Here is a 27,767-nt window from a genome sequence, read left to right as displayed (position 1 = left end):
CTGAGTCAAGTGGGATTTATCTTAGAAATGCAAGATTGGTTTAATGTCTAAAAATCAATCAGTGTAATTCACCATGTTAACACACTGAAAAAGAAAAAACTGTATGATCCCCTCAAGAGATGTAGAGAAAGCATTTGACAAAATTGTACACCCATTAATGATAAAAACTCTCAGTAAACTAGAATTTCTTCAATCTGATAAAAGATATCTTGGAAAAAACCTCCAACTAACATCATATTTAATAATAAAATAGTGAATGCTTTCCCCCTGGTTGCCACTTTATTTAACATCATACTGTAGGTCCTAGTATCAAAGAGTCAGAACGCATACTCCGTTAAAATAAAAGCAAAGAGATTTATTAAGGGCTCAGGACAGTTCGAACCGGGGATACATGTGATCTCACAATGAAACCAGACACTCTGAGGAACTGAAGCTGAATAGGTGCATTTATACGGTGGAATCAGGGACTAGCAATGGTTTTTTGGTTGATTTTCAAGCCTTTAGGCAAGTGAGGGGCAGGACATCTTGAAGTGGGGGACTAAAGGGGATTGGTATAAAGCGTATATGTGGATTGTCTGGGTTGGTTACTCTCTTAAAATATAGGAGTACATGCCTAAAGGGGGGCAATCACAGGGCATTGCTTCTGAGACTTCTGTTAAAATAGCTTCTTGAGCAAGATATTTCCTGAGGGCTACTTAGCAGGAGATTCCTGATAAGCTATTTATAGCAGACCCCCTTTGAAAACTCTCTTTCCACACCCTTAGCTTAACCACAAGGAAAAACATTTTCTTAACTACAGGCTTAAATCTCTGTCAAAGGTTTATAATCCCTGGGTAAGTGGGCAGAAGTAAAGATGTAATCTGGACTCAGACCTGGGGCAGCCATTTTACTAAGGTCAAGCGCCTCAATTCTGGTGCTTTCACACACTAATCAGTGTAAAAGGCAAGAAGGAGAAATAAACAATACAGAGATTTGAAAGGAAGAAACAAAATTGTTTTTATTCACAAAAACATGATCATCTGTATAGAAAACCCTAAAGAATTTACAGAAAGCTCCTCGAATTAATAATAAGCTTAACAAGTTTGCAGAATACAAGGAAAATATACAAAAATCAATTGTATTTCTATATAATAAATAGCAACAAATAATTGGAAATGAAAAAACCACCACCTACAATAGCATTTGTACAATAGCATTAAGTATATGAAATATTTGGGGAGAGACTTAACAAAACATGTGCAAGTCCTGTACCTTGAATGCTACAAAACATCACTGAGAGAAATAAAAGAAGACCTAAAGAAATGGAGACATATACTGTGTTCTTGAATTAGAAGACTCATTATTGTTAAGATGGCCCCAAAACCAAATCTGTAGCTGTCGAGTTGTTTCCGACTCATGGTGACCCTGTAGGAGAGAGTAGAACTGCCCCATAGGGTTTCCAAGGAGCAGCTGACAAATTTGAACTGCTGACCTTTTGGTTAGCAGCCTGAGCTCTTAACCACTGCACCACTGGGGCCCTATTAAGATGTCAGTTCTCCCTAAATCAATCTTTCTATTCAACACAGTCTCACCAGACTTTTGACAAGCTGATTCTAAAGTTTATATGGAAATGCAAAGGACCTAGAGCAGACAAAACAAAAGAAAGTAACATTTATTTAGGTACTGGTTTATAGATATACAAAAATGCATGTATTTTTATGTGTATGCGCACTCATACACATATACATATGCATATATCCTTGGAACATAAGCCAAACATGTGAACTAACGGACATAAATGTGAAATTGCCAAAACAGTTTTGAAAAGAAAAACAAAGGATTTACTATACATGAGTTCAAGAGTTACTATAAAAAAAAAAAAAAAAAAAGTTACTGTAAAGCCACAGTAATTAAGACTGTAGAATTGGCATTTTTGTTGTTGCTAGGTGCCATCAAGTCAGTTCCAACTCATAGAGACCCTATGCACAACAGAACAAAACACTGTCCGGTCCTGTGCCACCCTTACAATTGTTGTTATGCTTGAGCCCATTGTTGCAGCCACTGTGGAAATCCAGCTTGTTGAGGGTCTTCCTCTTTTCCGCTGACTCTGAACTTTACTGACCATCATGTCCTTCTCCAGGGACTGATCCCTCCTGACACCATGTGCAAATTATGTAAGATGCAGTCTCACCATCCTTGCTACTAAGGAGCATTCTGGTTGTACTTCTTCCAAGACAGATTTGTTCGTTCTTTTGGCAGTCCATGGTGTATTCAAATATTTTTTGCCAACACCACCATTCGAAAGCGTCAGTTCTTTGATCTTCCTTATTCATTGTCCGGCTTTCACAGGCATATGATGCGACTGAAAATACCATGGCTTGGGTCAGACGTACCTTAGTCTTCAGGGTGTCATCTTTGCTTTTCAGCACTTTAAAGAGGTCCTTTGCAGCAGATTTGCCCAATACAATGCGTCTTTGGGTTTCTTGACTGGTGCTTCTGTGGCTGTCGATTGTGGATCCAAGTAAAATGAAATCCTTGACAAGTTCAATCCTTTCTCCCTTTATCGAAATGTTGCTTATTGGTCCAGTTGTGAGGGTGTTTGTTTTCTTTATGTTGAGGTGTAATCCATACTGAAGGCTGTGGTCTTTGTTCTTCATTAGTAAGTGCTTCAAGTCCTCTTTCAGCAAGCAAGGTTGTGTCATCTGCATAACGCAGGTTGTCAACGAGTCTTCCTTTAATCCTGGTGCCCTGTTCTTCATATAGTCCAGCTTCTCAGATTATTTGCTCAGCATACAGGTTGAATAGGTATGGTGAAAGGTTACAGCCCTGACGCACACCTCTCCTGATTTTAAACCACTCAGTATCCCCTTGTTCTGTCCAAACAGCCACCTCTTGATCTGTGTAAAGATTCCTCATGAACACAATTAAATGTTCTGGGATTCCCATTCTTTGCAATGTTATCCATAATTTGTTATGATCCACACAGTCAAATGCATTTGTGTAGTCAATAAAACACAGGTATTTCTGGCAATTTCCTGTCGATAAACTGCTGCAGTGCTTTTGAATGATATTCCCACAAAATTTTGCTTGCGTGTGATATTAATGATATTGTTTGAAAATTTCCATAATCAGATCACCTTTCTTGGGAATAGGCATAAATATAGATCTCTTCCAGTCAGTTGGCCAGGAAGCAGACTTCCATATTTCTTGGTATAGATGAGTGAGCAGTTTCAGCTCTGCATCCGTTTGTTGAAACGTCTCACTTTATGTTCCATCAATTCCTGGAGCCTTGTTTTTCGTCAGTGCCTTCAGTGCAGCTTGGACTTCTTCCTTTAGCGCCATTGGCTCCTGATCATAGGCTACCCCTTGAAATGGTTGAACATCAACTAATTCTTTTTGGTGTAAGAACTCTGTATTCCTTCCATTTTCTTTTGATGCTTCCTGCGTCATTTAATATTTTCTCCATAGAACCCTTCACTATTGGAACTCGAGGCTTCAGTTTTTTCTTCAGTTCTTTCAGCTTGAGAAATGCCGAGCATGTTCTTCCCTTTTGGTTTTCCATCTCCAGCTCTTTGCACATGTCATTATAATACTTTACTTTGTCTTCTGGAGCCGCCCTTTGTAATCTTCTGTTCACTTCTTTTACTTCATCAATTCTTCCTTTCGCTTTAGCTGCTTGACGTTCGAGAGCAAGTTTCAGAGTCTCTTCTGACATCCATCTTGGTCTTTTCTTTCTTTCCTGTCTTTTCAGTGACGTCTTGCATTCTTCATGTATGATGTCCTTGATGTCATTCCACAACTCGTCTGGTCTTAGGTCATTAGTGTTCAACGTGTCACATCTGTTCTTGAGATGGTCTCTAAATTCAGGTGGGACATACTAAAGGTTGTATTTTGGTTCTCGTGGACTTACTCTGATTTTTTTCAGTTTCAGCTTGAACTTGTATATGAGCAATTGATGGTCTGTTCACAGTCAGCCCCTGGCCTTGTTCTGACTGATGATATTGAGCTTTTCCATCATCTGTTTCCACACATGTAGTCGATTTGATTCCTGTGTGTTCCATCTGGCGAGGTCCATGTGTATAGTAGCCATTTATGTTGTTGAAAAAAGGTATTTGCAATGAAGAAGTCGTTGGTCTTGGCAAAATTCTATCATTCAATCTCCGGCATTGTTTCTATCACCAAGGCCATATTTTCGAACTACTGATCCTTCTTCTTTGTTTCCAACTTTCGCATTCCAATCGCCAGTAATTACCAATGCATCCTGATTGTGTGTTCGATCAATTTCAGACTGCAGAAGCTGATAAAAAGAATTGGCATTGGGATAGGCATATAGGTTAATTAAACAAAACAGAGTCCAGAGCTAAATGCACACATATAATGTAATTCATTTTTGACAAAGACGTCAATGTAATTCAATGGGTATAATTCATTTTCGACAAATGGTGGCAAAACAATTAGATACCCAAATGCCAAAAAAAAAAAAAAAAGCTTTTATTGTATACCGTTCCCAGATATTAACTTGATCACAGGATTAAGTGTAACAGCTAAAACTATAAAACTTTTAGAAGGAAATCTTTGTGACTTTGGGTAAGCTAGCTCACAAATAGCATGAACCACAGAAGAAAAAAAGTTGATAAATTAGATTTCACTAAAATTAAAACTTCTGCCCTTCAGAAGATACTGTTATGAAAATGAAAATGCAAACTACATATTCGGAGACAATACTTGTGAAACTTATATTTGACAAAGAAGTAGTATTTATATTATATAAAGAATTCTTGTTGTTGTTGTCATGTGCCCTCGAGTTGATTCCAACTCATAGCAACCCTATTGGGCAGGGTAGAAATGCCCCCAGTGGGTTTCCAAGGCTGTACTCAGCAATGAAAAAGAATGAACTCCTGATACATGAAACAAAGTTTAGTCTCAGAAACATTATGTTAAGAGAAAGAAGTCAGACAAAAAAGATAGTATACTATATGATTCCATTTGTATGAAATCCAGAAAAGGCAAATATAATAGTGACAGCAAGTTGGTGCTGCCAGGGGCTGCAGGTGGAAAGGGGATTGACTGCAAAGGGTCATGAAGAAGCTCTTTTGGGTGATTTAAATCTTCTATATCATGATTGTGGTGGTAGTTACATGACCATACATGAGTTTTTTAAGAAACTCATCAAATTGACCACTTAAAGTCAGTGAATTTTATGTAAATCATACCTCAATAAATCTGATTTAAAAATTTTGGTGAGAAGAGTGGCATTGTGTTCTATTTTTGCAAATCTCTTAAATGTCTGGCAGAGATTTTTCAGATAGTTATGAATATTATTCTTTGATACTACACTAAAATTGATGTGTCCTTTTAGAAGGGTTAGTTGCAATGGATCCTGAAATCATAACTTAGTGACATTATCTGTTACGTTAAAATCCACTGATCTGTCTTGTACTTTGAATGGATATTTTACCTCTGCAGATTTTGTAACATCATTTGTTGGTTATTTGGAAATATTGGTTCATTGAGTTATTCAGATTTTCCAAATGTTTGCACATTTCATTATGTGATATGAAAAAAATCAGCATTCCTTAACACTTCTGCAAATCTCATCAGAAAAGTTGGGAAGCTGTCAAGCTCACAGTGGTAGATGCAAGTTATCCACAATTCTGATTTTCACTGGGAAGTTTTAATTTTATCTTTAGTGGTAAATACTGTTACTTGCTTTCCTTGAAATGACAGACTTACCTCATTCATTTTTGACAAAAACCTGTGTCAGATAACTGAGTCTGAATAACTATAGTTTGTCTTCTGTCATTGTTTCAAGTAAAAATAGTGTTCCATGAAAAAAGTGGCTAGTTTAGCTCACAAGTCAGTCACACAAATGTTTTCTCAAGCATCCATTGTACTTTGGTATGCAGCAGAAGTGCTTTATTCCTACTTCCTGTTTTATCATGGAGGTTATTAAAAAGACTCAAGGCTCAAAATTTAGTAAAATTAATAATATTTTTACTGCTTTATCAAGGACATCTTTAATTGTGAGTGCATGTCTGTGTTATATACAGTGATTACTAGTACAGTTTTATGTCACTTCCTTGATGCATGCTACCAGCAGTTTTACTCACGATTGATATTAAACTGTCAGTGCATATGTTAACATAAAAAAAAGCACATAACTTTTTAGTATTATTATGAAAACAGGTTTTACCTCATCAACCCTCTGAAAGAGTCTAAGAAACCTTAGCAGTCAGCCAGTGCACTTTGAAATCTGCTATTTTAGAGTGTAGAAGATGGTCAGAGGAGAAGGAGCCAGCTAAGAATGTAAAGAAGTGGGCATAAGACAGGAGGAAAACTGTGAAATGTGGTATCAGAAAATTTAGGAAAAGAAATTGTTTTAAGAAAGAAGAAATGGTGAATTGTGTCAGATGTTGCTGAAAGGTTGAGTAAGAGGAGATGGAAGTAACCAGTGGATCTCACATCTTGGAGGTTTTTGGGAACTTTTGCAAGAACAGTTTCATCAGAGAAGACGCATCGGAAGCACTTAGAATTGGTTGAGGCCAAGTTGGAGGTGAAGAAGGGAGACCATTACCATTTACATCTCTTTAGGGGAAGCTTTACTTTGTCAGAAATGATGTGGTATCTGGAGGTGGATGTTGGGGAAAGGGAAAATTTTACTTGTTTGTTTTAATTTGGGACATACTTAACTTACTGGCTTCTAGACCTTTCAGACTGCAACCTATAGTGAGAAATATATTTTATGTCACTACTAGCTATATACACACATTACTGAAACAAAAGCTTCATAAAACAATATTGGTTTTCATTTTGAATGCAGTCTGGTATTCTGTTCTTATTCTTTTATTAAGAAAAAGTGCTAATCTGAACCTACAAAGTCGTTTTCAAAGCCCACACTCTCAGTTTCAGAAATACAACATCAGGCATATTTGTATGCCAGTGGAAAGATTCAAAAGAGAGAAATAGACGATATAGGCAAGAGAAAAGATAATTGCAGGAATTGTCTTTGAGAAGGCCTTCGGGATGGGATCCAGAATATTACTTGGCGTTTGATTTCAGCAAGGACAGTTGTTACATGTTAGCAACAAGGGAGATAGATCATCATGTGCACAGATGCAGGTATAATGGTGGCTGGGAGACGATAGAGTTCCTGTTAGAATGTTTCTGTGTTTTCAAATTAGCGTGAGGCCAACTGAAACACTGAGAAGGGTGTATTGGGGTTTGAATAAAGACAAAAAAGTGTGAAGTAGTCATTTTGGAGAATGGTAAAGCAAACTTCACTAAAGAAAGATAGAAGGGTTGTACAGCACTATTGAGTGTTCATTTGATACTTATGATTATGAATTTAAAGTGAGACTCACCTGTTCAGGACTAAAGGATAAGCCCTTAGTGAATGTTAGCTTTTATTGTCACTGTGTTCTCCATCCATGTTTAGCTGCTTGGGTGTCATAGGTGGTTGGTGAAAAAAATAATACGGGATTTTACTTTGGAATACACTGACTCCAAACCAGTTTCTTGATTTAAAGTAGATGAATAAGTATCTCAGTGGCATCACTGTAGAGGGGTGTGAGTCTGTCTCACTTCTGGAGAGCCTGGTTTCAGCCTTGTGCACCACTGGGCAGACTCAGAGACACTCTGGCAGTAAAAGCTGGTCCAAAAAAGAATAGTTACAGTGAGCAGGGAGTGAAGAGCCCGACTTGGTGCTAGAAAAAATTAGGATATTTCAACCTGAAAATGCAAAAAGGGTGGTATGATTCAAGTATTAAAAACCTTGAAGAATATGAGTTGGGTGAGTGGGGGCTTATTCATCAGATCCCACGATTAGCTGAGCCACTTAAAAGTTTTAAGAGGTAAATTCAAGGCAAGTAACCAGCAGAACTGACAATTTAAACTCTGGAGTACTCCTTGCCAAATGGCAGAGCGCCTAAAATGAGGTGAACAGGTGAGAACAATTTTCATTAGGCATAATCTTTTGGTCTCGTTCACTTTCTGAGCAGGGTGTTGGACTTCTTGGACCCCGGCCAGAGCAGTGGCTGCCATTTACTTTCTGGTTTCCAACCAGTATAATAAAGTTAAAAAAAAGAAAAAGACAGCCTCTTTTGAATCTGGGATTTTATTACTTGAAATGATGAATTCATTAAGTATCTTTAACGGTTATAGAGATTGCTTTAGCAAGTTTCTGGAGTAATTCTTAAATTCATAATCCAGATGTACACAGTGAAGTGACCTTACTAGGAAAATGTCAGCTCTGCAGAAGGCCTGGATCTGTCTCACTAGGTGATGTAAACGCCACAGAGCTGTATTACCCTTAGCTATCAAAAGCTACGTAATGGTGGTGGTGGTGGTAGCCCATTGATTCTGTGGAGTTGAAGAAATGCAAGATAATTACCCTTAACTGCATAAAGTTAAACAGGACTTGAAAGAAATTACTCAGCTTGTATTTTTCTAGACAGAATCTCACCTGTTTCTAAATCTTTATGGCCAGCCTACATTTCTTTAGCAGATATTTTAATCAGACTCATATTTAAAACTTACCAGAAATTTTACAACTCAGTACATTGGTATCACCTAAATATATTGAAACTATGAGCAGTCTTTCCTATGCCTATAAATATCCAAATATAGGAATCCAACTTTTCTCTTCTTTGTTTCATAATTTAGTGCTCTCTTATCCCATGTGAAAGGATTATTTTCAAACACAGGTAAAATCAACACTCCCATATAGATATAAAATAAACACGTGTTACGGATTTTATTTAACTCATTATTAGAGAGTGCCCTTAGATATTATAAAGCATTCAAAGGAGAGTCCAAAGAACAGACACATTTATAGATCAGGAATATTAAAATGAATGTACAAATGCAGGCAAAATTGGCTTCTTCCACATTTGGGGAGGGAAGTCAGTTCAACTTCTGCCAGACAGAAATTTGCATGTCTACAAACCAAACCCGTTGCAGTCGAGCTGATTCCAACTCATAACAACCCTCTAGCACAGAGTAGAACTGCCCCGTAGGGTTTCCAAGGAGCTCCTGGTAGATTTGATCTGCTGACCTTTTGGTTAGCAGCCGAACTCTTAACCTCTGTACTACCACAGGGGTTATTTTCCGTTGCTCTCAGTTATCTACAATTTACAGAGTTGTAACATAGCTCAAAGGCAATGAAAGACTCAAATCCTAGAAGAGTGGCTCTGGACAATGCATAGTTTTCAGATGAAGCACAAATTTTCCCTTAAACCCACTTATTTTTAGTATTTTGCTACAGAGAAAATGGAAGACACCATGTGATTAAATAGTATATTGTTGGTTATTTTTGAAAACAGTTCCAAAACTGTTTGTAGTATGATTCTTTTCTAAAATGTATCATGCAGAATTTATGACATTATCTTGAACCATGGCTTACATGTTTATGATTGCTAGATAAGTGAACTGCAACCTTGGCTATTTAAACCATGATATAGAATCACGAACAGATGTCAGAAAGTTCCTGCTCTAAAGCTGACAGGCTACTGTTTATTGAATAAAATAATGTATGACTAATAATGGTGACCTGAGGTCAGGGTTAATTAACTTATGCTTAAAAAAACCCATTGCTGTCAAGTCGATTCCAACTCATAGCAACCCTATCGGACACGGTAGAACTGCCCCATAAGGTTTCCAAGGAATGGCTGGCTGATTCGAACTGCCTACCTTTTGATTAGTAGCCAAGCTCTTAACCACTGCACCACCAGGGCTCCTCTACTAATTAAAAAAAAAAATTTTTTTTTGGTAGTAAATTAAGATTGATGTTATTATAATATCTTAAGATAAGGTGGATTGGGGGACGTTCTTAGAACGTTAAAGTAACAGGGTTGTAATGGGAAATGGGCAAGAAAAATAAAGGAATTGGCATGTATATCCTTTGTTTTTATAACCAAATTACTACTCTTCATCTTAGTACTGTTTTGTATCTTGGAAATTAGAATGATGTCTTTTCGGTTTGCACCTTCCCTCTCTAATGGTATACTAAGGAAGCAGTGGCTCTCATGCTGTATCAAAAGCCTCTCTAGAGCGTGGAATACCCTTAGGAATATCATATCATTTTCATGTTTGTATTCTTGTGCTTGGCAGCTTTTAAATTCATTGCAAGTGATTCCTAAGAGTGCGGTTTTAGAGCAAATTTGTACACTTCTTGATATTTATTTTGTTAGTTGTGGATGGCTAACCTTTATAGTCCCTGCTTTTCTGAGAAGATCTTTTGAATTTCAGGTAAAAAACATCAGAATGAATTTCAGCTTCTGGTCGATCAGGCCAGAAAAGGATACAAGAAAACTGTTGAAATGTCCAAAAAAACAGTAACAAAAAGAGAAGATGAATCTACAGAAAAACTGTTACCTGTGTGCATGAGTAAGAGACTTTCATTAAAAGCAGAAGCGTGTTGAATTTCAGTATTTACTTGTGATATGAAAGAAAATAAAATTAAAGGAATTTACTTTGAAGTTAGTAGGTATTTGAAATGGGCAAAAGTATTTTTAAGATAAACTTCATATAGCAGTCCTTGGATATAAACTAGGTTTATTACTCTGGGAAAGGTGATGGGGAGAATATCTTGAAGAAACAGAGTATCTAAAATCTGTCTTCCTTTTGGTTAATGATAGTCAAGTTTTTTAGTTCTTTTAAGCTTGAGGATATTTTCTAGGTATAGGATTTATTGCGGGAGATCCTAAGATATCCTACAGAGATTAATTGTTTTTCTTATAGAACACTGGTAATTATTTTGAGTGGAACGTTCTGCTAAAAAATCTAGAGCACATAACGTGGTGAATGTAATTAATGTCACTGAAACAGACACTTGAGAATGGCTAAAATGGCAAATCTTTTTGTCATGTATACTTCACCACAATAAACCCTTAAAAAAAAAAGTAAGGCTAATACACCTGGTATGCCAAACCATGACACATTCCTTCATTTTGACTCCTTTTAAAATCTGAGATTAATATTATATTTCTATTGCCAGGATTTTGGGCCAGTGAACAAAACAGAATCATAATAGGAAAGAAAATGTACAGGGAACTATATTTCACAGTTCAGTACCTCCATGTAGTATAAGAACTATCATTCCTTATTTTTGTCCTAAATTCTCCTGGTGCTGTTTAGTAGTTACTGCCTCAGTATATGCCTCATGGTCTTTGACCAATTTGAATTTGTTCATGCAGTTGCTAAAAGATATTCCTAGAAAGTAGTTAAGCTCCTGAGAAAATCTGGCTTCATAGCTCCCATCAGGAGAACTTTTTGTATATTGGTTGAATCTCTCAAATATGATTGATTGCTTGGGGGTTATGTATTATATGTGTATATGTACATAAATGTTGCACTCATTGGCATTCAGAGGTTGCTGGTAGAGTGCTGTGCATGAATGAGCATGTCTGGGAAGGGTGGGGAGTGTGAGAGAGAGGAGGACAGACAGACGGACACTGACTGAAAAGGTGAGTTTTATATAACATCATACAACTAGTGTAATTTTTGCTCCTTAGAATAAACTTGCTTATTGAAGTACCAAAATAAAGTCATCAAGAGGCATGTTCTCTCAAGTAAGAAGCAGAATCTGTTTTTGTTGCATGTCTGTGAGGAGGTCTGATGTCCCAGCCTCACAGTTTGGGCCTCTATTTGAGGTCCTGCATTCTGAGATCTAAGAGCAGAGATGAAGGGTAACTGGCTTTCAATGCCCACTAATTGCTAAATGATGTTTTTCCCAAGAGGAAATTTATATTCTAAAAGCTATGTAAGAAGAGAAGAAGTAAGGAGAAGAAAATGGATAAAAGTACAAAAATAGAACATTGTTTTAAGTTGAATTCCTGTTCCCTGGTTTCCAAGCTTTATTGAATTCTCCTGGCCCATTGAATAATAGAGTTGCCTGGGTTCAGTGAGTTTACAGGGTAAGGGTAATTGATCCCTCTTACCTTGATCCCAGGGTCTGTTTACAACAGGAGATCCTAGAGATCCTGGATGGTCATCTTGGTTAGCTTCCTTTTTCTCTTTCCCAGATAAGCATTAGAGCGTGCAGTTTTGTTTTGGTACTGATGGCTTATTGATAGCCTGGCAACATCAGGAGCTTATTTATAGAAATTACTCCAGTGATGTGTGCTGTTCTCCCAGTGTAACAAAAACTTATAACTATTTCCGGAAAAATCGTAACTATATTGACTTAGAAAAGCTTTTTGGGGAATTTGTCCTATGCTTTTCCCATAAATTTTCTCTGCATAAGAAAACCTAGAAAATTCTTTGGGTGTCTTTTGTTAAAGGTCACTTTTTCTATAAGCAACTGGATGAGTGATTTGTGGAAGCTTTGCTTCTCTGTGATGAAACTCTCGAAAGGGGGAGCACCATACTGTTGGTACTTGTGGCTTACGCGTTAGGTATTTACCCAGTTCCTGAATCTTAAGGACTGGACAATTGAAAATCCCAGCACAGTCCTGGCACAAATTGTGAGAGGGAGAGTCCGTCCTATACACTAAAGAATCCTTCATGGGTATTGTTTTCATACTTGGAGGCATTTGGCCATACCTGCAGGTCACATTCTTGCAAACACTGTCACCGCATCCCTCCAGCCTTCCTAGACCTTCATCTACAATAAGAGATCTCAGAAATTGAGAATGTGACAAGGGATGCATAGAAATGTGATATATAGTAATAATAATAAATATTTACTATGGTTAGTTTTCCTTTTCCATAGTGAATAAATAGATTCTTTTTTAAACAAATTTAGAACAATGTCCGGATAGATTCACTACCACGTAGTAGTCAATGACCAATATTGTGGTTCTCTTATTAGTTCTTATTAGTTAAAAGATTCATCTTTAGTCTTTTTTTGTCATGCTTTTTATTTTTGTTTGTCACTATTCCCTAATCAATGAAACATGCAAGAATTCCTTGGTAATATTGTAAATAGATGCTCCATTAGAATTACCAGGTTCTCCCCACTCCTGGTTTTAAAGGAGATTTTGTTCAAAAATTAAGTAATCTTGGAAAAACACAGGGTGGACAATTTAATTAGGTGATACCATTGTAGTTTCGATTCTTATTCTCTAGCTGTCACTAGAGCTTTGGGATCAATTTTATGTACAATTGTATTTTACTAAGTACAAGTAGCAATATTAAATATTATAGAAGTAATAGACATACAGGGGCTGTAGATTTTAAGGTACTGTGAATGGTTTCTTTTATTTATTTTTTCACTTCTTTTTTCCTTTTTAGGACAGGGAGATAATAAAGCGAAGTTCCTAGATATGACATCGGTAACAAACCATTTTCCTCAGTCGGCGCTGGACTGCCCAGGGAAGTTGGGGCCTGATATATCAGATGATTCTTCTAGTTGTGCCGATATTCAAGAAGCAGCTCCTTCTCCACCAGAATCCGACTCATGCAATAGGTGAGAGACCTGTGGTAGTCGATTGTTCTACATCTCTGTCTACTTCCTGTGCACTCTGAGATAGGCAAAAATACCTAGAAAATAGCACTGAAGCATGGTACAGTTCTCCAGTCTCCTTTTACTGCTGTGTTGCCGGCAGTGATAGCAAGGCAGGATATGGAGGGTATGTGCAGTGACCACACAGTGGCTTTGTTTTCCCCTCTGTAGCATTTGTATAAGTGTTTTCCCTGGAGTTGGAAAAGAAAGCATGATTGGCAGTGAAATTTTTGTCAAAACAACGAGTGAAGGCAATAAAGACAACTACACTGGAAAAGAAAGATGACCAGAAAGACGTTACGTAGGACAGTAAAGAAAAATGGAAAAGTTTAACTGAGTGAGTAGAATAGATGAGGGAGCTTTATAAATTAGAGGTTTTAGGGTAAGCCGTTTTTTTAGGACTGACTTTTTTTTTTAATTGTACTTTAGATGAGGGTTTATAGAACAAACTAGCTTCTCATATAATTGGTACACATACTGTTTTATGACATTGGTTAACAACCCCATGACATATAAACACTCTCCCTTCTTGACCTTGGGTTCCCTATTACCAGCTTTCCTGTCCCCTCCTGCCTTCTAGTCCTTGTCCCTGGGCTGGTGTAACCCTTTAGCTCTTGTTTTGTTTTATGGGACTGTCTAATATTTGGATGAAGAGTGAACCTCAGGAGTGACTTCATTACTGAGCTGATAGGGTGTCCAGGGGCCATACTCTCAGGGCTTCTCCAGTCTCTGTCAGGCCAGTAAGCCTGGTCTTTTTTTGTGAGTTAGAATTTTGTTCTACATTTTTCTCCAGCTCTGTCTGGGACCCTCTATTGTGATCCCTGTCATAGCAGTCAGTGGTGGTAGCCAGGCACCATTTAGTTGTACTCAACTCAGTCTGGTGGAGGTCATGGTAGTTGTGGTCCATTAGCCCTTTGAACTAATCTTTTCCTTGTGTCTTTGGTTTTCTTTATTCTCCCTTGCTCCAGACAGGGTGAGACTTACCAGTGGAGGATCTTAAATGGCCACTCACAGGCTTCTAAGACCCTGGATGCTACTCACGAAAGTAGAATGTAGAACATGTTCTTTATAGACTATGTTATGCCAGTTGAGCTAGGTGTTCCCTGAGATCATAATCCCCACAGCCCTCAGCCCAGCAATTCAGCCCCTCAGGGAATTTGAATGTGTCTATGGAGCTTCCATGACCTTACCTTCTACAATTTGTGCTGGCTTCCCCAGAATTGGGGGTAAGCCATTTTCCCAAATTATTTTTGAAAATGTTATTTTTAGAAGATTTGACAGTTATATAGGGTTAAATCATGATCTGTCTATATCCGTCTGCCACTTTATGTTCTGTTGTTTCACTTATATCACAAACATTAGCCATATTTCTACCTCATCTTTCTGACTGTTGTTTTTAATGAGTGCAGTGTTCTCTTGTGTTTCTTTACCATAGTTGACCAGACCCTTCACTTCTTGTTAAGATATATACATTTTTCCCAGTGTTCTGCTTGTGTGCCTGCTGCTATGCTACAGTTCTTCTTGCATAGAGCCTTTTGCTTCTTTTGTATTATTTCTTGACCATTAATGTCATTTTGACCCTGGTAGGTGTTATCATTGCTTTCCAGATGAATATTACCAATTTTAAATGTTATACCAATAGCATGTGAATGTAAACGTGTCTTGGAAATAATTTAATCTTTGATATTTGTTAATTTAGAAATTGCTGACAGTGCCCTAACATGATGATAGATTAATCTGAAACATCAAATTAAGAAATAAAGTTTTATAAAAGGAGTATACCCAGGGCCCTTCTGCTTTCCTAGGCTTTTTGGCAAACAGTCTTAAATCATTCAGGATCAAGTATTAGGAAGGGAAAATCTTCCCACCCCATCCATGTTTTCAAAGTCAAAAGCATATTGTATTTCAGGTCTGAGGGGAACACACTTGGTGGCCTGAGTTTTCTCCCAGAGTGTGGTGCTGCCTGCTGTACAGTTATTCTAGACTAGGCCATTCCTGCAAGACCAGTGAGCTGTATTTGTTTTTAGACACAAGTCTAGAAATACCAAAACCAAAAACCCGTTGCTACTGAGTTGATTTCGACTCATAGCTACCCTATAGGACAGAGTAGAACTGTCCCATAGGATTTCCAAGGCTGTGATCTTTATGGAAGCAGACTGCCACATCTTTCTCTCACAGAACAGCCGAGCTCTTAATCTTAATCATTGCACCACCAGGGCTCCATCTTCTAGGAATTCAAGGGTGCAAATGGAGGAAAATCAGAGTCAAGGGGAGTAAGATTAGTTTTAACTGCAGTTATGGGATGCTTGAATGTTTCAGTATGCCAGGGTAAAACGGGAAATATTTGTGAGGTTGGAGTGGGAATGGAGGAAACTGAAAGGGGAAATACATGACAGGCAGATGTTTATCTGGAGGACGGTAAATAGGATGAGTTGGTTCACACAACTTACTGGCATAACTGAACTGTGATAGAATTATTAAAAAGGAAGGTGGCATTGCTTTTAGGCATGTCTTGACGCAGGAAATACAGTAAACAGTAGACAGGCTATGGTTTTAATAGAAAGCGTAAAGGAAATATGGCTGAGGGGGAAATGGAGTAAACCTTGTTGGGTCATTTTAGCCCAGATTCTGGTTATTGTAATTCTTCACTCAGCAAAGAGTTAAGTACCTTTAAGCTTATCCACAGTCACCTACTATTCCTGCTGCCACTTGGGCATCTCCTAATTCCTCGTAGTAAATCGTTAGGGGGTTGGTCTTTTACCTTTCTACTGACCCAGATCCTGGGTAATGTTATCAGACAGTGTCTCTGCCCATCTGTAATGATTTCCTCTTGGTAAGAGTCCTGTAGGGTCCGCTTTATGAGACATTTTGAGATGAAAATTTTTTTAGCAACTCAAAATAAGCATAGTGGTGCTAGATTGGCCCTTCTTCTTTGTCCATAATAGAGTCTAGCATTGCACTCGTCCATTCAACAAATATGTATTGTGTACCAGGCACTATTCTAGATGCTGGAGTATAGCAGTGATCAAAACATTTAAAGAAAAAAAAAAATTTTTTTTTTCAAATGTAAGCTGTTATATAAATATAAGCTGTTATAGTCAGTCTTAAATAATTAGGTATGTATGTGTATATTTCTGAACCAACACACACAAACTCATCGGTCAGTGGAATTGGCTACTAATTTCAAGTTCTTAACAGGTTCATTGAGATATAATTTACCTACCATACAATTCACCCATTTAAGTGTGTAATTCAGTGGTTTTTAGCACATTCATAGAGTTGTATAGCTATCACAGCAATTGATTTTAGAAAAATTTCATCATCCCAAAAAGGAACCCTATACCCGTCAGCAGTCACTCCTCACTTTCTCCTAACTTCATCAGCCCCTGGCAACCACTAATGTACTTTCTGTCTCTGTGCGTTGGCCTACTCTGAACATATCATGTAAATGGAATCATACCAAAGATGATCTTGTGTGCCTGGCTTCTTTCACTTTGCGTATCATTTTCAAGGTTCGTCCATATTGCAGCATGTATCAGTACTACTCCTGTTTATTGTTAAATAATACTGCATTATATGGATAGACCACATTTCATTTATCCATTCATCAGTTGATGGACGTGTGGGTTGTTTCTATTTGCAGTTTAACAAGGAAAAAAAATCATGGAGTTCACCTGGATACTTTGTAAGACTGGTTTCTCTGATGGTGTTATGTAAGAATTTGCCTGGCTTGCTTAGAAACAGTGGGTAGTGTCTCCTCTATTACCCATGTCTCAAGTATGAATAAGTGTTATACACGTTGTACATATTCAGTGTATTATTCCTTAAAATGTTTTATTTGGTTTCTTTTTTATGCCCTCTTTTGCTTTACCCCCTGTTGTTTTGTCAGTCTAAGATTTTCGCGTTTAGAAGGTAAAGGCCGTTCCTTGTGTAGTAGGCCTAGAAGCTCAGGTTAGCGGGAGAGTGGGGATGAAGTGCGCCTTAACTGATGGCGTGTGGTTTGATACCAGGGCAGATCACTTGGCACCTGACTCAGGCGGAGATCGTTGAGGAGTGAGTGTACAGCAGAAAGCCACGGTAGTGTAGCAGGAAAAGTGGTGGCTTTAGATTTGAGTGGCTTGAGGTCAAGTTCTGCTGAGTGAGTTTGGATTCAGTCCCTTGAAGTCTGTTACCATACCAATGAAAAGAAAATAAAAATATCATCTATCTCAGATCTGTTGGGAAGAGGAAATGAGATAATAGATGTGTCTGTTGGGAAGAGGAAATGAGATAATAGATGTGAAAGTTTTTGATAAATATGTGATTATTTTTGTATTTTTTAACAACAAAATCAATTGTGTTTTCTTAGTAATACTGGAAAACTTAGAACTCTATGGCTGAACTTTTCGGAAGTGCTTTCACAACCCTGGACTCCTTCATGAAGATTAGGTTACATTGTAGAGAAAATCCCACAATCTTCTACCCCACCCCCCTACTTTTTTTCTGCACATTGCTGGAGAGGGGTGTGAACCTAGGCTGGTTAATTTCATTAGAAACTCATTTAGTTCACCTTCAGCTGGGTCCTCACTGATGAGGCAGCCTTCTCATTTATGCCGTATTACGTTCTCCATGGCACCTGTTCCAAACCAGTTGCCTGTGTCTGTTTCCTTACTTCAATAGACATCTTGTCTCCCAGTTTACTGAGGACTGCTAATCTGACCTTGTTTCCGGTGCCTTCCTTTCCATCTTAAGATTTCTTGTACTTTCTGTCCTCTTTTTTTCCTGTTAATTTTAAGGGAAAGATATTCCTTAAGAGATTTCTTAAGAATCTTCCCTAACAATAGTGAGATAAACACTTGTTATTTCTTAAGAATAATTCATGCACCTCCTCCAAGACATTGCCCTATCAGTTATTCCTTAAATTTGCTCATGGATGGCCCCTTTATCTCAGCCCTTCCTCTGATCTCTATGTTGTTTTATTCTTCCCATTTAGCATTTCATTCCATTGTGTCATGAGGGGGTGGAGGAGGGGCTGATTCAACCTCACCTTTCTCTGTGAATTCCCATAGCAGTTTATCTAAATCAAATCCCATCTTGTATTACAGTTATTTGACTATCTTTGTCATTCTTGGTATTACTCATCAATATCCTTAAGAACTGAGTCTGTGCTACTTACTTTTAAAAAAATCTCCTACTAAGGGCCTCCTGTTTTTGTTGTGTGCTGTCCAGTCAATTCTGACTCATAATGACCCTATATGACAGAATAAAACTGGCCCATGGGGTTTCCTAGGCTGAAATCTTTATCGGAGCAGACCACCAGATCTTTTATCTCAAGGAGCATCTGGTGGGTTTGAACTGCTGACCTTTCCGTTAGCAGCCGAGTGCTAAACCATTGTGCCACCAAGCCCTCCATAAGGGGCTACTATAAGGCCTTTATTAAAGAATGAGTAAATCTCATTCATTTTGTTGATTCTAAGATGTATATGTATGTATTTTTTTTTACATCTTAATATCTGAAATTGTGATGTATCTTATAATCAACGGTATCTTATTGTCACTATAGCCAGGTTATAGTCATGATGTATTTGCCAGGACATGTGCGGGCTTGAACTTCATCACGGCTCTTCATATTGTCATCCCTTCAGTTGAGTTACGTGGATTGCTGGCATTACAGTAGTTTATTATTTAAAATGTCTTCAACAAGGTGTTGAAACAAAAAAAGTTGTTTTGTGTGAAGAAAGGTACAGAAAAAGTGCAGCAGGGAGTAAATTTGATGTTAGTGAGGTAGTATTCATCATTGAGTGAAGGACCACAATTTTGTATTTTCTTGCAAAACAACTGTTGATGGGACCTAAGAAAGAAACTCACAAGTAGATGAAGACTGTTACATTTGTTACTGAGCTACGTGCAAAGGATTGCCTGTTACACGACCAAGCGAAGGCAGGAGAATGGCCAAATCCCTAAAAATAGATGGAAGAAATTTCAAAGCAGTAACAGTTTGGCATGGCTGATTCATGTGTTGTAAAGGACTGTTGTTAAGACGTCAGAGAGTCTGTCAGATGCTTCATGCCGTCTTTGAACAGAACGTGTTTACCTCCCAGCTATACATAAAAAGTGAGGAAAGAAAACAATTCCGAGTTTAGTTTGCAGAAAGGGTGTCGGTGACTGTGGTGAGATTCCCGAAGACAACAGTCAAGTAGTTTTGAGAAATGCTGTGTCGCCAGTGCTTCTGGTCAGTGTGGAGAATGACCTTGTCGGGAAAAACCCAGACGTCATAGAAGCTGAGGCAAAAACGATGCAGAAGAGTCAGACTCTGAATCTGAAGATCTTTTGAGAATACTTTAACCAATTTATTTCATAGATTTTTATATGTATACAACAGTAATGTAAGATAAAATCCTATGCCTACAAAACATAAAACAAAAGTCCTCACAACTGGACAATAAGCAACATCATGATAAATGGAGAAAAGATTGAAGTTGTCAAGGATTTCATTTTACTTGGATCCACAATCAATGCCCATGGAAGCAGCAGTCTAGAAGTCAAATTATGTATTGCATTGGACAAATCTGCTGCAAAAGACCTCTTTAAAATGCTAAAAAGCAAAGATGTCATCTTGAGGACTAAGGTGCGCCTGACTCAAGCCATGATATTTTCAACTGCCTCATGTGTATGTGAAAGCTGGACAGTGAATAAGGAAAACCGAGGAAGAATTGGTGCCTTTGAATACGGTGTTGACGAAGAGTATTGAATGTACCATGGATTGCCAGAAGAATGAACAAATTGTCTTGGAAGAAGTACAGCCAGAATGCGCCTTAAAAGGGAGAATGGTGAGACTTTGTCTCATGTACTTTGGACATGTTATCAGGCGGCAGTAGTCCCTGGAGAAGGATATCATGCTTGGTAGAGGGTCAGTGGTAAAGTAGAGGATCAGTGAAAGAGAGGAAGACCCTCAACGAGGTGGATTGACACAGTGGCTGCAATGATGGGCTCAAACATAGCAACAATTGTGAGGATAATGCAGGACTGGGCAGTGTTTCCTTCTGTTGTACATAGGGTCGCTATGAGTTAGAATCGACTCAACAGCACCTAACAACAGCACGATACTAGTTGGTAGTAGCCTGGTAGAAGGTTTTCACAAAATGCAGTGATCCATCGGTTAATGCCGGTGTTATTTATTGACTCCAAAATTTAGTCGAGAGATAACCACTTAATTAGCCATAGAAACCAGGAAAAGAGTTGGAAGTAAGAAGGGACCCATCACAACCAAATACCTTTAGTAGGATCATAGCATATTAGAGATAAGGGATCTTTATTTGGTCCACCTTTAAAAAAAATTTTTTTTAACATTTTAATAATTTATTTAAATTCCTAGTCTTTTTTCCATGCTTTATAGTACAATTCTCTGTGGAGTCAGTATGGGGTCACTGTGAGTCAGAATTAACTCTATGGCACCTAACAACAGATAAGGTGTAATTTGTATAAAATAAACTGCACATGTTTAAAGTGTTGTGTGGTATGGAATCATCTTGCAGAAAACAAGTTGGCCCTTTGTTCTCAGTTCCTTTGAGCTATACCAACACCTGAGGCAAATGAGTAGGGGCTGAGCAGTCTAAGAGGGACCACCTGGGGTCTGATGCTGACTAAGCCTCAGGGGGCATGACATGATCTGTCATGGCCACGTGGGGAGGCCGATAAAGGCCTTGGAAGATGGAGGCTCAGGGAGCTTCCTGGTGGTGACCATGCACAGGAGAGGGTAGCACCAGTCCTTGGGACATGGAAGCTTCATACCATGTCTCCGCTCAGACCTCACCCTATGTGTCTCTTTGTTTGTGTCCTTTTGTCGTATTAAAGCTGTTATTGCAGATCTGATGTCCTCTCTATGAATTTTGTGAGTTGTCCCAGCGAATTATTGGACACAAAAGAGCAGGGCAAGCTGGCCAGTCTGAAGTAGAGGGAGTCATGTGGACTACCAGGCTTGTAGCCAGTACCCACTGACCTAGCCCTGGGTGGCAGGGGATGAGAGACAGAAGGGCTGCGTGGGCAGCTGGGATCTGAACTGAACAGGGAAGGGAAGCTGAGATTTCCATAGGATGCAGTTGGTATGTGGAGTGGGATTTGTTATCCACCACAAAATTTGGTGTCAGAGGTGGGTGATCTTAGTCTCCCTGGACTGGTTTGCACAAGTGTTCAATTTGATGAGTTTTGACGTCCATATACACCTGGGAAATCATCATCAAAATCAAGGTAATGAGCACACCTGTAACTCCAAAATGTTTCTTTATGCCCTTTGTAATTGCTCCCTCTTTCTACTCACTGCATTCTCCAGCAATCAGTGATCTGTTTTCTGTCACTATAGATTAATTGGCATTTTCTAGAATATGTTTGAAATGGAATCATACAGTATGTAATCTTCTTTGCCTGGTTTCTTTCACTCAGTATAATTATTTTGAGATTCATCTATGTTGTGTATCAATAATTTGTTCGTTTTTGTTGTTGAGTAGCAGTCATTGTATGGGTTTCCAATTTGTTTATCCATTCAACTGTTGATGGACATTTGGACAGTTTCCAGTTTTTGGCTGTTACAAATAAAGCTGCTGTGAACATTCACATACAAGTCTTTGTATGGACAGATGCTTACGTTTTGCTTGGATATATACCTAGGAGAAAGGAGCCCTAGTGGTGCCAATGGCTAAGAGCTCTGCTGCTAACTGAAAATCAGCAGTTTGAACCCACCAGTGGCTCCATGGTAGAAAAGACCTGGCAATCTGCTTCTGTAAAGATTACAGCCTAGGAAACCCTATAGGGCAGTTCTACTCTGTCATATAGGGTCTTTGTGAGCTGGAATCAACTTGAAGGCACACAGTAACAACAACATACCTAGGAGAGGAATGCCTGAATGGTATGGTAGGTGAGTATTTAACTTTTTAAGAAACTGCCAAACTGTTTTTCGAAGTGGTTCTACAGGTATGCATTTCCACAAGCAGCGTATGAAAGCTTCAGTTATTACACACCTTCATCAGCACTTGGTAACATCAGTCTTTTTAATTTTAGCCGTTCTAGGGATTATGTAATGGTACTGGTCCCACTTTAACTTTCCACAATATTCAGGCCTCAGAGGGGAGGGAGATGGGGCACTACAGGTAGTGACTGTTCAGATCTTTCCCAACCCTGAAATTCTGTGATCCTGTTATTTTAAATATGGTATAATAGTTGGTGATTTTTATGCTCTTTTACCATTTGTATATTGCAAATGCAAATCAACTGTCTGGAATTATATTTATGCCTTATACAGAAGTTTTTCTCTTTATTATCCCTTTCACGTTTTTTACAAAAATTTTTCACTTAAAAAGTTTTTTTTGATAGCCTTATTGCTTTCATTGAGGCCACAAATTTTCAAATGTACTTTTAACAGTAAGTGTTACACATATTTATTGTGAAAAATAGAAATTTTAGATAAGCAAAAAGAATGAAATTTTAAATTTTTATTAGCCAGAAATATAGTTAACGCTTTCATATGTACATGCTTCTAAATATGGAGGTATGGACAGATAGATACATGTCTTGAAAAAAGGAGGACCACATTATTTTGTCATTTTTTATACGATTTTTTTCTTTTTAACAAAATTCATACTGGTTTAGGTCTGACATGAGTATAAATATAGATTGCTTTCTTAATTCATGCAGTCATACTGTAATACAGAATATAGATTTTACTATCATGTTATAATAATGATGCTCGTTTTCTTTGTGTTAGAGCAATAATCAAGCTTACATAATATGGCAGACTGCTGACAACCAAGAATAATCTTATTTTAAGATCCAATAGATATATCTAATCCAAATAATTATTATAAAAAATATCCCTTGTTACTGACTTGATTCTTAACCTCTAAGTAATTATTTATAAAATTTTAATTATTAATGTGATATGGATCCTCTCTGAAGATAGATGATAAATTGATAAGAATTTTAGATTTTTTTGTACAAATTCTTAATAGATGATTTCCAGGAGTTCAAGAGACTTGTCCAGCCTTCTGTAAATTAACTTATTGTTCTACTTAATCAAGAAGAGAGAGCTTTTGTTCCCAAGTTTTGGCAGGCAGAGGGTGCTGCATTTTTATTGAGGGCTAAGTTATAAAAGATGCTTTTGATTATGACCCTCGAGAAAAAGCTTTATATTCCTGCAGGAATGAATAATAGTCATGCTTTTTCTTGGAAGAACCTTTAGATAATTATTTAAGAAATAAAATATTTGTGCACTTAGGTCTAGGCAGAATAAGTTAAAAAGAGACATTGTCTTTTGGGATAACTGGTGAAATTTGAATAAGGTCTGTATATTAGACAATATTGTATTAAAACTCAGTTTCCAGATTTTGATAATTGCATTGTAGTTATGTAAGTGAGTGTATGTGTTCTTAAGAAAAGCACACTGAAGAACTAAAGGGGCCAAATGTCTGCAACTCATTCTCAAGTAGTTAAAAAATAACATATATACGTGTGGGCATACACACCTAGTAATAAAGCAAACGGGCAAAATGTTAACAATTAGAAAATCTTGGTGAGGTGTATAAGGGTTACTTTTTTATATGCTTGAAATCATTAAAAATTAAAAAAAATTTTAAGAATCATTGTTTATAATCAAAGTTCACTCATACTATAAGGAAGAGAAATAGCTGATTTATACATTTAGGAGATTTTCTCAAAGGAAAGATTTGTATTTGTCATTTTCTGACAAAAAAAAAAAAAAAGAGGTAGCCAAGGGTCTAGATGGTTTGGTGTATAGGGTTTTCATTTATTTCAGCCAGCCTGTTCCGAACCACCTAGGCACGGTTATCTCTGCCTTGGTATGTTAGAGATCCTAGGCTAATAAAGTGAGGACTGTGATTTCCGTACTCAGAAAGACCAGTTTATTTCACAACTTGGTGAGTCTTCTTGCACACGCCAGTGATTGCTCATAAAAGAACCTGAGTCAAATAAGTTGTGAGTGAAGGAATGAGTTTTATCATTTCTCACAATTCCTGGCAAAACTATCACCTCTTCTCTGATATTAAGTTAGTAGCAACAATCTGTGTAGGAAGCCCAACATCACAGAAGGCACAGAACAACAGACACTTTGACAAAATGGCTAATTAACCATTGGCCATATGCTTCATATATTTTGCTACGACTTTTTTTTCGCTTTTCAATCGTTTTTGAAAGAGCTGTCTGTCCAGATAGATAGCATGTGATCAAGAACCATTGGTACTGAAGGGAGGCTACAAGCTGCACTGGATGCGTTGGCAAAAAAAAAAAAAAAAAACAAGGCTTCAGGAATTGACTGAATACCAATTGAGATGTTTCAACAAATGACTCTGGTGCTGGAGGTGCTCACTCATCTATACCAAGAAATTTGGAAGACAGCTACCTGGCTAGCTGACTGGAAGAGATCCATGTTTGTACCCATTCCAAAGAAGGGTGATCCAACAGAATGTGGAAATTATCAAACAATATTATTCACATCACACACAAGTAAAATTTTGCTTAAGATAATTTGAAAACAGTTGCAGCAGTACACAGACAGGGGACTGGCAGAAATTCAAGCTGGATTCAGAAGAGGATGTGCAATGAGGGATATCATTGCTAATGTCAGATGGTTGTTGGCTGAAGCAGAGAATACCAGAAAGATGTTTACCTGGGTTTTATTGACCTTGCAAAGGCATTCGACTGTGTAGATCGTAACAAATTATGGATAACATTGCAAAGAATGGGAATTCCAGAACACGTAATTGTGCTCCTGTGGAATCTGTACATAGATCAGGAGGCAGTCATTTGAACAGAACAAGGGAATACTGCATGGTTTAAAATCAGGAAAGATGTGTGCCAGGGTTATATCATTTCAACATACTCGTTCAACCTGCATGCTGGGCAAATAATCTGAGAAACTGCACTGTTTGAGGAAGAGCTTAGCATCAGGATTGGAGGAAGACTTATTAACAATCTGCGATGTGCAGATGACACAACCTGGCTTTCTGAAAGTGACAAGGACTTGAAGCACTTACTGATGAGGATCAAAGACGACACTCTTCAGCATGGATTGCACCTCAATAAATAAAACAAAAATCCTCACAACTGGACCAATAAGCAACATCATGATAAAGGGAGAAAAGATTGAAGTTGTCAAGGATTTCGTTTTACTTGGATCCACAAAGATGTCACTTTGAGGACTAAGGTGCTCCTGACCCAAGCCATGGTATTTTCAATCTCCTCATATGGATGCGAAAGCTGGACAATGAATAAGGAAGACCGAAGAATTGATGCCTTTGAATTATGGTGTTGGCAGAGAATACTGAATATACCTTGAACTGTCAGAAGAATGAACAGATTTGTCTTGGAAGAAGTATGCTCCTTGGAAGCAAGGGTGGTGAGACTTCATTTCACTTACTTGGGACTTGTTATCAGGAGGGACCAGTCCCTGAGAAGGGCATCATGCTTAGTAGAGAGTCAGCGAAGAAGAGAAAGACCCTCAGTGAGATAGTGTCACAATGGCTGCAACGGTGGGCTCAAACATAACAATGATTGTGAGGACGGCACAGAACTAGGCACTGTTTCATTCTCTTGTATATGGGGTCGCTATGAGTCGGAACCAACTGAATGGTACCTAACAAAACTTCTGTCTAAAATTCTTACGAACAAGAGAGCAAAAAGATAATGTAAAGAAATCTTAATTGCTCCTGAATTTTTATGCAAATAATGCGCCTTCTATGTTTGCCAACTGCACCACTACCCCCCCCCGCCCCGTATTCTCTGAACCAAATGGGTCCACAAAATGAAGGGAGAAATGTGCTTGTGAGAAACAATTTACCTTCTCATTTTGTCTGATAATAAACTGAAGTACAAAGTAATCCATCCTCAAACTTAAATAAAGTAAAACTAAAATAAAAATCTCTTGGCCTTAGGCAAAAAAAATCACAGGTACAAAACTAGGAGTTCTTTGATTGCCTTGGGGGTGTTTTCTTCCTATCCTGCTGTGTTTCTCCTTAATTGAGGTATGACTACTATTAAAAGGCCTTGTGGTATATATAAACATCCTCTCCCACTTCTAAATTTACTGTACTGGCTGTGGCAGAATATAAACCTGTTGTCTTTTTTAGAAAGTTTTTAAAAGCATCTTGTTAGTAGATAACAATATCGTGTGACTTTGAACTCTCCTTGGACTTAAAAAAAAAATGCCAACTTTCTGTTTGACACATTTAATGGTAATTATTACTTTTTTTTTTTTTAACATGTAATTGCTTCTTTATGCTTAAGAGCTAGAAGGTGGTATTTTGAAATGTACTATTTGGTTTTGCACTGGTATATGGAGCTCAAATATTTCTCTCGTATATACTCTCTGAAGTTTCTCTTTGATTTGTCATTTTAAAAAACATTTCTCTAATCCTAACCATCTGTAGCTTAGTATAATCTTTTCTGTGACATTAAATATGTATCCCTGTCTATACAATAGATGGTGGATGTTGGGAGCCAGGTTTCTTACTGTTGGAGTGAGAGATTATAAACAAGTAAGGGAGAAGGACTAAAATGATCCATGTGGTGCTAGATTAGAGTTGGAGACATCAGTGTGAACTCATGTTTAGCTTAATGTAGATGCAGATGGATACATACATAAGTCAGCTAGGGTACACACATATATTTCCTTCCTCTGTCAGCTGAGAGAGCTGAGAAACAATGACACTCCAGTAGCAACAATCACATTCATTGCCCAGATCTTGGTTCCTAATTGCATTCTCCAAGGAAAGGAACCACGGATTCTTAAGAAGCCGCTGATTCTAGGGTTGAAACAAGAAGATAAGATGAGCCTGGAGCATTTTGGAGTACCAGGAAGCAAAGAAGACCTCTAAAACAAAGAAGCAGCAGCAGAAGCTATGAGTGAGGTATGTCAATGGGACACTTGAACTAACTAAAAGAGCTCTCAGTGGCCAAAGCTGGAACAATTTAAGCAACAGCATAAATAATGTAGTATTGAATTATAACCTAAAGTATAAAATCCATAAATCCATACTGATATAAATATAATGGGGAAAGAGTAGACAAATTTCCTGTGCAGTAGAATTCCAAATAATTTATGTAGATACTCTCTCTTCAGGGAGGTGATGCATAGCTCCCCACACCTTAAATGTGAGCGGAGTACAGTATGGAAGGACAGGGCAGTTACCTTTACAGTAGAGAAATGTGACAGAAGCTTCCTCAGCCAGGTGTTCAAAGTTAACATCGACAGTAAAGTCGTGTTGAAAGCATGTATTCTTGATGTGATGTGATGAGAATGAAACTACCTTTTGTGGTCTTCCTCCTAAAAACCTGATGTTTTTCTACTTATGAGGAAAACATC

At 37.9% G+C, this 27,767-nt stretch overlaps 1 protein-coding gene across 2 annotated transcripts in view; it reads left to right on the top strand.

Annotated features, from left to right (window-relative positions):
* RAD18 (RAD18 E3 ubiquitin protein ligase) overlaps nt 1-27,767 on the top strand; it is a 138,197-nt gene that overhangs the window by 75,442 nt on the left and 34,988 nt on the right. The window contains exons 10-11 of one of the 2 annotated variants that reach the window (XM_049863439.1): nt 10,225-10,362; nt 13,210-13,384. In XM_049863439.1, coding sequence (XP_049719396.1) covers nt 10,225-10,362; nt 13,210-13,384 — 313 coding nt within the window. The remainder of the gene's footprint in view (nt 1-10,224; nt 10,363-13,209; nt 13,385-27,767) is intronic. The other variant, XM_049863440.1, reaches the window with a different exon arrangement.

This window comes from Elephas maximus, chromosome 20 (assembly GCF_024166365.1).
Source record: "Elephas maximus indicus isolate mEleMax1 chromosome 20, mEleMax1 primary haplotype, whole genome shotgun sequence".
Lineage (NCBI taxonomy): Eukaryota > Metazoa > Chordata > Mammalia > Proboscidea > Elephantidae > Elephas > Elephas maximus.
The sequence above is the reverse complement of the archived record's forward strand: the minus strand, read 5'-3'. Positions and strand labels throughout refer to the sequence as shown.